General features: G+C 26.1%; 2 protein-coding genes across 6 annotated transcripts in view; both read right to left on the reverse strand.

Moving 5' to 3' along the window:
• Ilk (integrin linked kinase) overlaps positions 1-9,058 on the reverse strand; it is a 43,677-nt gene extending 34,619 nt beyond the window's left edge. The window contains exons 1-2 of one of the 2 annotated variants that reach the window (XM_074244572.1): positions 8,318-9,049; positions 6,724-6,889 (exon numbers count right to left, since the gene is read on the reverse strand). In XM_074244572.1, coding sequence (XP_074100673.1) covers positions 6,724-6,889; positions 8,318-8,406 — 255 coding nt within the window. In that variant the 5' untranslated portion in view covers positions 8,407-9,049. Of the gene's footprint in view, positions 1-6,723; positions 6,890-8,317 lie in introns of both variants that reach the window. The other variant, XM_074244573.1, reaches the window with a different exon arrangement.
• Positions 9,059-12,848: 3,790 nt separating this feature from the next.
• The window catches only part of LOC141529131 (uncharacterized), a 66,945-nt gene continuing 66,233 nt past the window's right edge, over positions 12,849-13,560 (reverse strand). For all 4 annotated transcript variants that reach the window (XM_074245561.1, XM_074245562.1, XM_074245560.1 and 1 more), the window contains one exon: positions 12,849-13,495. In XM_074245561.1, the coding sequence (XP_074101662.1) occupies positions 13,251-13,495 (245 nt within the window). In that variant the 3' untranslated portion in view covers positions 12,849-13,250. The remainder of the gene's footprint in view (positions 13,496-13,560) is intronic.

The following is a 13,560-nucleotide window of genomic DNA, read 5'->3' on the forward strand; positions in this document are numbered from 1 at the left end:
ACAACTACATTCTAGTCACTTAATTATACAAGAAATAAGATAAAAAAAATTTTTTTTTTAATTTTGAAGTCTGTAAAGCTGGTATTTGGTTCATCCAGGATTAACAATCAGAATCTCGGGGTAATTATTCAAACAACCAAATTTATTTATAATTTACAATTTGTTGCTGATTAGTTGCTCTAGTCAAAATTTGGTTGCTTGATTAAATTTCGAGTAACCATTGGTAAGGGCGGTCAGAGCTAGATTGTGTCAATGCTACCTTCAAAGACGTCCCATGAAATAAAAATCCAATTTTTGTACTTAAAACTCAAGAAAACTAAAAAAATTTTTTTCTTAGTTTTCAATAATTTTTCCAAAACGTTCATCAAAAAACAAAAAAAAAAGGCCATTAAAATTGGAGTATGTTAATTATTATGGAACTTTTTGCATCTATAATAATATATTAAAAAATCGAAAAAGGACACTCAGATTTATTAATAAAACTAGAAATTTGAATAGCGCGCTACGTGCGCGCCTAAATTTTAACGAATAATGAATCGTGGCCCGTTTTTTACGAATTTCAACCTTTGACTAACTTCAAGACTTTCATGTATTTTAATTCACAGGATAGTATTTATTGAAAATTTCAAACCCTTATCAGCCGGTCCCTACAATTGTACCTCCATATTTTTCTCGTAAACAAAGTAGAATTGAAAAAACGCTCCGCTACGTAATAGATTTCTTTAATTATCTATCCCGTAGCAGAGCGCTTTTTTCGAAATTCTTGTTTGTTCAAAAAATAAACATAAATCGGCAATAGCTTTATAATCATGAATGCAAAAAAGATAATACGATTTCTCGCAGTGGTACGACGCGAGAAAAAGAAGGGACCGGTTATTAACAAAAAAATTCTACTGTGAAAAATACAACAAAATAGTACAACGTAAATATTGAGAGTGGATTGAACATAGATCAACTAATATACATTAGACAAACATTAAGTTTGATAAAAGAATAAGAAAAGTTTATAAGAAAGTAAAAAAGTTTGATGCAATAAAATTATTGAAAACAAATCGAAAAAAAAAAAAAAAATAAAAAAAAAGAAACTGAACAGCCAGACGACAGTTAGCCAGTTTTAATGTTTATCTTATAAGTTTATATCTGTCGTTCTATTTTACCGTGCTGTCATTTTATTGGAAGAAAATTAAAGACGATGTTCACGGATGAAGATACTGAATGCGAAATGGAAAGGATGTTTGTCGTGTGTATGAAGAAAGGTTCAAGTTAAAGTTTGTTTGGTTACTAAACTTTAGTGACAGAATCGAAAAATTTTTGAGAAGAATCAGTGCTACGATATTTTTAGCCGGATAAGAACATGTTTTTGTTTTTTTGCATCCTAAGAGAAAATGTTTATCAAATCACAAATCGAAATTATTTTTTTGGATGATATTTTTACTTTAGTAAAATTGGTTTTTAAATATATTAAGTTTAATTCTCAGTTGAATAGAATGAATTGTAGATACGGAAAGGAATTAGTTAACGAGGCAAATAACTAAATGTAACTTTTATTTTACGAGCAATAAAACTAACTGATAAGGAGTAATCAAAAATTTATTTCGGTTGACCGTTTACAATTAGTAACTTTTTGTTCCAGTAAATTGAATAATTATTTGTATCGATTGGAAAAAGTTTAGTGTGGTTTAGTTTTGATTATAAATTTGAGTTTTAAAAAAAAAAAAAAAATAGTGTTTTATAAAGTTTACAGCAGGAAATTTCCGAGAAAATTGTTTTTGTATATCACGATTGAAAATGGATGAGCAGATTAAAAATCACCGAGAAACATATAAAGCCAATTTTTTTTTTAATTACTTGATAAAAATCATGATATTATTTACTAAAGATACTGAATAGAACGAAACTTTATGAGTAAATAAAATTTTCAATATAAAAATTACGTCTCAATGTTTTGCATTTGACGCATGCGAAACACATCAATTTTTATCCATATTCCCTAGTCTATCCGCTTAAAAGTTTTATAACTGGAAAATAACATACACGCAATAAATTTCCTGAGCTTTCCTACCAGATGAAGTTCGGAAATTGGTTTTTCACAATTTGAAGGTAATGGTTTTGGTAATACCTTACACCTCTTCCATGCGAATTGCCTTTTAACTCTTATCTGCATCCCGAAATAACGCAAGAAAATCTTAAGTTACCAGTTCGTAAAGCTATTTTCTGATAACCTGTAACTTTCTTTGAATTTGGAATACAGTTTTAGAAAAATGATTATAAGTAACATTTGCTTTTCTTATGTATTGTACTCTTATGTGACGATATATAGCTTCGATATCAGTAGTGTGGTCGAAAAAAAGTTTGAATATTGAGCTGCAAATCTAAATGTTCTTTTATAACAAGAATATGCGCTTAAATTCAAACTTTTTATGGATTTTTGTTAACTTCTGTAGTTATAAAATAAACATATAAATTTAATTGATCAATTACAAATTGAAATCATCATTAAATGAGCATTCTAATCAAATTTAAAAAAATACATTTTTTTTATCATTCAATGATTTTTCAGCATTAGATGATCTACTAAATATTTGTGAACACTTAATAAATCATTTTTTAAATGCAATTTATTAACATTTAACAAATAGCTTATTAAATATAATTTTTTTACTGTTAATGAACTTTTGTTTAAACCTTTGAAAAAGAAAGGAGAGTAAAAATGCCAGTTGGTAAATATGTATAACCCAATAACTTCAATAAATAACAGAACTCTATTAAATTAAATAGGTCAATAGTTTTCTTTCAAACGTATACAATACAAAATTAATTGCAATGAATCATAAAAAAAATTTTTTGTTAATTAGAAATTATTTGTGTATGGCGTTTTTTTTTTTTTTTTTTTTTTTTTTTTTTTTTATATATATAGAAAAGGTCTTAACATTACATATTTGTGAAGGGCCTTCACAACACGTAAACAAGACATTCACTAGAAGAAAAAATTTATTATAAATTAAAAATAACCAGCTGTATTTAATAAATGAACATATTGTGTCCAAATAAACAAATCAATAGTTATTAAATTCTTCTATCAGTGTGAAAAAAAAAATCATTTTCCATCCCATCATTGGAATTGAAAAGTAATTTTCAATTTTAAAATGAAATGTTCATCTTTTTATTTGAAAATTTGAAACCTTTGAGAAAGTTGCTTTTTATCTATATACATTAAGTTTGCAAAAATTAATAAAAGCGTAATTATTTTAGCTCAATTTTTTTTCTTGTATAAAACTTTCATTAAAAATAACCCTTAGATTTCATCTAAGTTAGTTTTTGACTCTAAAAGTGATTCAATTACTCCTTATTCCTCGGTTTTATTGAAAAAGTGCAAGTTTTCTGCAAACCGGCAATAAAGTAAATTAATTTCCTGAATTTTTTATTACTGAAAAATGTCTAGAGTCTTTTTTTTACAGAGTTTTTTTATGGCAATTTGAAATAATACTGTATTCATACTATATTCGTAAGATTATGAGGTACTATGTGCCTCGTAAATATTTTATTACCAAACTCTACGAGATAACGTCATCCAGTTATTAAAAAAACTAAAATAAAATTCCAATCAGACATATTTTCGTTATCACGTAACTGCGAAAATAAAATATAATAAACTTAGTATTAAATTAAAAAATGAATTAGTTGCATAATAATAAAAATTTTTTTGAATTCTGAAATTGTTTAAAATAAAATTTCGTTTCCAATTATGGAGTAAAATAAGTTTGAGTTTATTTTTGGCGTCCTTCATAATCTAGTCTGAGTTATTCTGATACAATTCATGTTTAAATTATTCTGCTCCTTAATTTGTAATTATAAATGTTAATGTAATTTACTTGTTACATGACTTTACTAATTTATATTTTATCATAAATGATAGTGTCTCTAATTTAGATTTACTGTAAGCTCTGTATCAAACGTAGTGATGAGATAAATTTTAAATTTATAATGGGCTTTCATTTCATTTATTTTCAACATCACATATACTCTACTTGGTTGGTTGCGATTTATCATCATTAATAATTACGCATAGTAATACATGTAATAATATCTGATGGCAGTGATAATTTTCAATATTTTTTATAATCATGAAGTTATCATATTATTTAAGAGTTTTTGATAAATCAATAACTAGAGGTTTAATAAACTATTCCCGAATTCAAATTTATTGTACTATAAAGTGTTTTAATGTGAGTAATAAAAAGTTTTTGAACAGTCTTGAACAGACGCCATTACATCAATAACGTTCGTTTCCGCTCGCTTACGCGTCAAGGAACATTACATGCAGTGACATGCCATGTACATTTTTATGTTTAGCAGTTATTTATTTTCCAAGCGTGTGGGTGTATTACTTTTAATGGTTTCAAATATTTTATTTAAGTGATTAAAATAAAAAAAAAAAATGCATTGTTTAAATATCTTAGAAATGCGACCTTGTAGTTCAATTTTTTTTTTTTAATTTAAGGGGGAACACCACTGTGACGATCGAAAAAAAGAGGTGATATTCAGAAATTTTTTTGACAGGGAAATTAAAGGAATTTGGGAACCGGATTTTTTTTTTATTTTACTAAGGGCGCATTAAAGATTATTACCTTAAATTTTTATTAAAAAATATTAAATTATTACAAAGTTATTGACAATCAATCGTAGAGCACTAGAAAAAATTTCCCCCTCCATGGTTGGTTCGATAACTCAAAAACGGATCATCTGAAAATAAAAACCCAAATTGCTTTTTAATCAGTGAGAATGTAGTTCTCGTCGCACGTACGGAATTAAAAAAATTTTTAGTTTAAAGATTTTTTTAGCTGGGTTAAAACAAAAAAAAAAAAAAACAGCAAGAATAGTGATAAAATTTTCAATCAGTCGCCATTTTTTTTAAAATGAAAATTTTCAATATTCCGTACGTGCGACGATAACTACATCCTTACTGATAAAAAAGCAATTTAGGTTTTTAGTTTAAGATGATCCGTTTTTGAGTTATCGAACCGACCATGCAGAGGGAAATTTTTTCTAGGGCTCTACGAGATTATTAATAACTTTGTTATAATTGAATATTTTTTAATAAAAATTTAGGGTAATAATCTTTAATATACCCTTAATAAAATAAAAAAAGTCAGAATCGGAGATTACACATCTGAAGTATACCAAGCTACCTCCGGCGTCCCACAGGGCTCACACCAACGGCCTGTCTTATTCAACATCTTTATTAATGACATCGGTGACAGCCTGCGCTCGGACTTCCTACTATACGCAGATGATTTAAAGATATACAGAATCGTAACAGGAGTACTTGACATCGCCATCCTCCAAAATGATATTGATTGCCTACATACTTGGTGCCTCTCAAACAAGCTGTACCTTAATCCTGACAAATGCTATGCTATTTCCTACTCTCGCTCACACTCTTCAATACCCACCGATTACTTGCTCAATGGACATAGAATTCAGGAATGCACAGAGATCAAAGACTTAGGCATACTTATTGATAACAGGCTCACTTTCTCCAACCATATTGACCACATAACGCTTCAAGCCTATAAAATGCTCGGTCTCACAAACAGAATGGACCGTGACTTCAACAACCCTCTCACACTTGTTCGCCTTTTTCTTACACTGGTATCTCCCATATTGGAATATGGCTCCATTATTTGGTCACCGAATACAACACAACAATCCAATAAAATCGAAAAAATTCTACATAAGTTCAGCAAGACGCTGGCCTTTGTAATATCCAAATCAGGTTCTCCTATCTCAGCTCTTGATGCCAAAACGCAATATAATCTATCCAGCTACGAAAGGCGTAGACAACTTGCTGACTGTATATTCTTTTTCAAAATTTTCACTGGCCTAATCGATGCCCCTGATGTATCTAGCTGCTTTAAGTTCATCAACAACAGCAAACAGAACCTAAGACACAACCGCTTATTAAAGACATCTTGTTCTAATAAAAATTATATTATTGATGGTCTTCGTAATAGAATCGCAAATATGGTCAACAAGCTTCATTCAGATGTAGACTTCTTCAATGGAACTTTACAACAGTTTATCTCCAGACTTAATTGCCTATTGTAATAACAAAATGTCTCTACTCCTGATCTTTAACCTAAATTTATATTTCCAATTTTTTTCTCTTTTATAATTTTCTCTTTTCACCTTAAAACATTAATGTATAATGCCGATTGGCGTATAATGTATATAAATAAATAAATAAATAAATAAATATTGGATGTAAAATGAAAAAAAAAAATTCTTTGCTGACATTTTGATAGTATTCTTTTTTACTAAAGAAACTTTTGATATATTTACTATAAAAGCTTTTTTTCTGATAGTTTAATAATAACTCAGCAAAGATTTTTTCTTCAAAAATTAAAAAATTCTAAACTGAGCATTCATAAAGAATTTAGATGAAAATTGATTAAAATAGATGCATAATATAAACTTTTAACATAAATTAAAATAAAATATATATTTGATGAATAGTTAAAACTTCAGTTGAATTGTCTGGCTGTCAATAATTAAAATAAATGTTTGAAACACATTAAAATGTGCATCAGATATCAGTTTTATATAGATTAAAATTGAGATAACTTGGCGGTCAAAATATGAAAATAATTGTAAAATATGCATTAATTTTCGTCTGGTGTCTAGATTAATCAAACAATCGAAATATATTAGTAAATAAATTACCAGCTGTACTATATCTCTATGTCCATGGGCAGAAGCTAGATGCAGAGGAGTATCATCACCCCGGTTCGTCGCATTTATTCTGGCTCCCCTGCTGACAAGCAATTCAGCAAGTTTTGAGTGGCCTTCTTTTGCACACCAATGAAGTGGACTGAATCCATGATCATCTCTATAACAAAATTTCATATTTTATTCATTAGTTTCAACTATTATTATTTTATAATTTTACAAAATTTTTCAAGTAAATATTGATTTCTAAATCATGTAAAAAACGAGATTAGTAAATTCACCCATTACATAAGTCCTTACTTTTCCAACAAATTGTATGATAATTGTTGTATTTATTAAATATTCAAATTCAAAAATAATAGTACTTAAAATTCTATAAAGCAGACACCTGACAAATTTTTTTTTTCGAGTACAAAGTAATTGAACCAATAAATAAAAACAAAAGAACAATCTGTCTGAGATTACAGAGTAGTCAATTAATTACTTATGGAGTACTTATTCTAAATGATTATGATAACAATTATGATTTGAATTACGTCCAGGAAATAAATAAGGATAAAATAATTCACAGGTAGTCGGAACATTAAATAAAAACAGAACATTCTTTTATACGTTGATGACTTTTGAATAGTTTTCATTAAAAAATTTTTTTTTCAAATGTATATAAGTTTTTAGAATCATAATTTAAAAATTATTAATAAAGAATAGTACTAAATACTAATATTTTACCGAAATTTTGTGAACTCAATGGAAAAAAAAAAATTTATGAAATTAATTATTTTTTTTGTAAATTATTATGGCTTCTAAAAAAGTAACGTGCAATCTTAATATTTTTATAAAGAATTAGTTTGAATGATTTTTTTTATTTTAACACAATAAAAATTTATATTAAAAAATTATTCATAACAAATTTAGTTGCCTCTAAGTTTTACTAGCAATAAAACATTTTCAACTTGTTCAATTAGACTGTATTCTTTTTTCATGTTACTAATGATTGGACATCAAATTTAAAGAATTATTTTATAATCAAATCAAATGCTAGTAAGTTAAATTTTTAAAAATACAAGAACAATTTATTGTAATTTTAAATTCATATATTTTAAAATACATCTACTTAATGACACTGAAGTTAGCAGACGTCTAAAAATTTTTGATTTTTTTTATTAATTAAATTACAACTAAAAAGATATTTATAAAAAATTTCACTTATAATTTTTCAAGTTTGTTACATGTGAGATTTTTTTTTTAATTGTTTAATTGAAATTTTTTCAATAAAAAATTTCTAAAAATTCTGAAATGTCGGCTAACTTCATTTTCATTCTACTTAACACATTTAATTTGTTCGTAAAATTTCAAAAATTAATTATAACTTTTTTTTTTCAATGACATAAAACGTGGATAAAATGTTTATTTAAAATAAAAAATTGTCAGATGTCTGGTAATGTATAATAAATAAAATATCTTGCTTCTTGCAGTCAATAATCACCTAAAAATTATTATATGAAAAAAAATTAATAAAAACAAAAATAAAATAACAGTAATAAAAGTGATAAAAGTTAATATCACCATATAAGGAGAATTGACATACCCTTGGTTCATGTCATGCTCAGTATCATCGAGCCATACACGAACTTGCATAGCATTTCCTTCACGACACCATTGAAATATATCCTCCATTGTTGATTGTTATTTAATAAATATAAAAATATGAACACTTTCAATTTATTAATTTAAAAAATGAGTCAAAAACGATGATTGTATGTACTATGTGCTAGATGTTGAAGCCTGATTACAGTGATCCCAATGATGCTAGTCGTCACGTACTAAATATAACTTATATTCCATTGAACAACATTGAGGTGTGAGTAGGCTCCCAAGTTTTAAAAATATACTTTTTAATTTATCAATATTCAATTAAATAAAATAACTGTCATAAACTTTTAATAAAAAAAATATATAGATTTATATAAAACACTGTATCGTTGACACTTAAAAACACTTGTAAAATTATGAAATAAATATATAAATATCAATTTGTTTATTATATTTTTCCAAGGCAGAAAAATAATAAATGTAGGTTGTTTTTTGTAGGCGGCTACAAACTATTCTTGATGCTGGTTGATGCCGATGAGTACTAGATACTTAATTGTCAAGTACTTTGGAGAAAAAGTAATGAAATGCTGGATATTTGTATACATTTAAATTTATAAAACTATGTATATTAATGAACGTTGACGTAATTCTAAAATTTTCTTGTGGATGTACTTTTACTTGGCATATTATATTATATTATATTATATTATAACACTACTACTCACTTTTTTATTTTTATTTTTTCAATGATGATGTCAGCTGACTAAACGGTAAGGAAGAGAATTGACTTAGCAATTGCAAGTATTTTTTTTAAAACAGCGCTAAAAGCTAAAATATGGCTGACTTATAAATTACTATGGTAATTAGTCTTTTGTATTATACTTTTTTGAAGTGTAATAAACATCAGAGCTTTGAGAAAAATTAAATTTTAATCTATTTTTTCTTATATTTTAATATTTTAATATGTATATAAAGAGCAAAAATTAACAACTGGCTAAAAACTTTTTGTGATCTAGGAGAGTTTTATGTAAAAAATTCTAATTATACTTTAAAATGTTCAGTGTATATACATGGACTTTACAAGTTATAATTTATTGATATAATTTTTCTTTTTATTAAAATAATTGGTCGGTTATTATTTGAAGGTGGGGTTAACTTCATTTTGGGCCATAACTAGGTGAAAAATTAACATTTTCAATTTTTTTTTGGTTCTGATTGTTTTTACAGCGCATTTATGATAAAAAATGTCGTGAAAGAAAAAAATGAAAATTTCGATAGCTTTTTTTTTTTTGGATAAAATTTCTATTTTATTTTTTCTTGATATTTTGAAAAGTACATAAAATTTTCTAAAAAGTTCATAAATTTTTTTGAAAATTTGTGAAAATTGTGATAATCAATTTTTTTTTTAAAGGTCCATTTTTTTATGTATTTTTCAAAAAAAAATATATCAATAAAATCAAATAGAAATTTCTTTCAACAAATAAAAATTAAAATGGTTGACTCTACTTGTAAATATTTACCAATTTGTCAAATTATTGAAGGATTTAAAAATTTTCAAGATGAAAATTTCATATCAAGTACATTTTTTGAATTTGCGATGATCTATTTGCAGAAATAATTCATCACTGTTGAGATAAATTATTACTATTAAGATCCAACATAAACATAAGATGTAAAGATTTCAGAGGGATTGTATTTGAATTTTATAGCTTTTATGTCGTATAGTTACTATGTGTAAATTTCGAATATTGTATAATTATGTATATTTATGTCTTGTAGAGAGCCTGAAGAAGCTGAGAAAATACAGCGAAAAGTTGCGACCTAAGATGCAGTAGCATTTTGTTCATTGATCCATATCCCTCTGAAATCTTTACATCTTATGTTGAGATAAACATACAACAAATAAGATCGAAATTGATGAATCTACTTAGCTGTACGGAGATAAACCAAAAATTTACACTGCTCCTTGGATATAAGCTATGGGATTTACGTATATCATCGTTGCTCTGAGCAAATATATGTGCATTACAAATTTTATCCCTTTAAAACTTTGTATACTCTAGTATATGTAAACAATAGCGGGTTCGAATTTTGTAGATACGTGTTCATGAGAAGAAATTTTTCCCGAGATGAATATTGATGTCAACCAAAGCAGTTTATATGTACTTTTGTAATCACTCGGTTTTATTGTAACAGGTGAAAAAAAGAAGAAGAAATATTCTTTACGGCGTTTTAATTTCCAAATTTTTACGGCAAATAATATTTAAATAAATTTCGCAGTTGCGGAAAAATAATTGATAATCAAATAACGAAACGTATTTTTGGGAATCCCGATACTGAATCTTCCGAAGACTGTACTTTTCATGAAGCAATGCCAGAAGTTAAACATATAATTATCGTTAGAAACTTAGTTACGAGTTTCAAACCTAAGCGGCTTGTGCAATTTTAACTTGGGTAAAAACTTTGGTTTAATAAAACTTTTGACGAAATTAAAAATATACATTTAATAGTATTTATGGGTAGAAATATTTAAAATAAATTTTGATAAGTACGCAAGATAGTATTTTTTCTTCTCATCATACTTACTTGTACTCAGCAAATTAATGAATAAAATAAACAACAAAAGTTTCAATTACCAAAGTTAAAATTTTTAAAGGCAAATACAAATTTCTATATAGATAAAAAGAGTTCATAGAATTATTAATCATCAACTACGATTACCCATTACTATTTAACAATCTGTTGTTTCCTTGTCAATGAAAGTATTGAAATTGAAAAAAAAATTTATTTAATAATTAGCAAGTTGACTATTATCAGTTAATTCCAAGTTACTATAAGTAAAAATCATACTTTAATCATATTTCACGGCGTGTTATTTGCGATAATAAGAAAATATATTAAATTTAAACTCTTAATTTAAATATTAAGTGTTTTAAGTGAATAAAAACTTGCAAGTTTTTTTGTTGACGAAAGTTAAAACCTAATTGTCCACTTAATTAAAATTTTCTCGGTACTAATATATAAAGTGTTCCCTGTCTCAAGGAGATAAACATTGGTTACGTTGAAAAAAAAATATAACTAATAACTACTTCTTTTCTAGCCGGGTGAAAATGTAATTATTTCCTAAAAGTAATTTAACATAGTAAAATTATTAATAAACTCATTAAAGTTATTTTTTTAACATTAAAAATTATTTATTTAAATAAACAAAATAATAAGATGAATGGAGTAATGATCACGGAAATAATTAAAAAAATAATACAATAAAAAATTTTTATACATAGTTTTTTTTTTATATAAAATAAAAATATATTAGATTAGAAATTTGTTAATTAAAGAAGTACTGCAAGTATGAGATGAATTTTTAATTACAGTATAAAAAATTTTTCATTTTTTTTTTTTTAAACTGAATTGTATGAAATTTAGTCTTTAGCGATAAATTAAATTTCTTGAGCTGAATAAATGTCTCAAATCAATATTTAAAATTTATTATCAATAGTACGTATGAATATTGATAGATTGTCATTAAAAATCAACAGCGGATGCAATGTTAACAATGAAAAAACATCATTGAGACATTTACATAAATAATGGGATAAAAAAATAAATTATTAAATTTAAAATGAGTTATTTCGCTAAAAAAGGCACCCAATATAATATATTTGATATTAAGTAATAAAATACATCGGTGTTTGATGCAAATACAATACTGAAATAACCATATATTCAATGTAATTATAAGTATATACAATTAATGAATTATTGTTAAATGTTTTGTTGTTATTATTATAATTTTTTTTTATCTTTTTTTTTCTTTAAGTACTTTGATATAAAATGGGACTTTAACAGTGGTTTCATACATACTTAAAAAATATATTAATAAATATCTAAAGAGAATAGTTATGACTGGGTTGTTATTATTAAAAAATTACAAATATATAAATAGGTACTATTTATAAAATGATTAAATATTCATAATCTTTTGTTAAAAGTAAAAAAAAAAATATTACCGATTAAATATTAATTAATAACTGTTATGATAAATGACGACAAAAAATATATAAAATTTAGTAGCAATATTTAGTCAGTAATTTTTTTTTCATAAAAAGATTATCGAATATTTCGTCATTCCGTACCAATCTATGATTTGTGCTCTCGTAAATAAAACAAATAAAAATATTCATCTATAACATTAAGATAAAAGCAAATAAAAATAGTACGAAATTAAAATAAACAATTTAATATTTTCATAATTTAATAATTGATTTTGTTTTTTTTTTTTTTTTATCTTTTGGTAATCGTTGCCTGAATCAAATAAAATTATCGTGCTGACCACTGTCCAAAAGATATCAATGATGATATCTTGGCAGCGGACATTGTTAATAAAAATATGAAAAAATAAAAAAAAAATAAATTTTATGACTCACACAAATGACTCGCTTGTAACTAAATATGCAAATATAGTTACAAATCAGTTACTCGATTAGTTTTAAAAAACCATCAATTGCAATTCTGGTGAGTCACTGTTTATTGTGTGTGTGTGTGTGTGTGTGTGTGTGTGTGTGTGTGTGTGTGTGTGTGTGTGTGTGTGTGTGTGTGTGTGTGTGTGTGTGTGTGTGTGTGTGTGTGTGTGTGTGTGTGTGTGTGTGTGTGTGTGTGTGTGTGTGTGTGTGTCTTAAGATTGGCTTAAATATTACAGTTAATGTATAAATTAACGTTCAAGCCATTCTAAAACAATTCACACGTGCCTTAAAAATAACCAATTAAAAAAAATAATAAAACATTAAATAAAATAAAATAATTAAAATATTTGGCTTTTGCACTTACGGGCCAGTGTTATAGTTTGTTGTCATTTGTTTTAAATCTACAGTAATAGAAATACAACTATACTTTTTGCCACTATTTTAAATTAATAATATTCAATTAGTTTACAGATTTATTGACATATCCGCATCATACGGTGACGTATTAGTAACGTCTGTGGAAGAAGTTGATGAAGTAGAAGCTGGCACTGGTGCTGCATGAGAACTCGTTTGTGACTGAAGAGGCGTTGAAGTGTTGTTTGGTGGATGAGATGAAATTGGACTTTCTAACGTTGATTTCCAGTGGCTTCTTTCACTGCTGTCTACTCCGTCGTCAGATACTATTGAAATGTCCGCAATTATTCCGCTTTCTGTAAATATTTATTGTTTCAAATTACTTGTGTTGCTTTAAATATTTACAATCTACATTATTTTA

This window comes from Cotesia typhae, unplaced genomic scaffold, assembly GCF_013202065.1.
Source record: "Cotesia typhae breed Kobodo isofemale line unplaced genomic scaffold, CoteBio_Ctyphae contig_44, whole genome shotgun sequence".
NCBI lineage: Eukaryota > Metazoa > Arthropoda > Insecta > Hymenoptera > Braconidae > Cotesia > Cotesia typhae.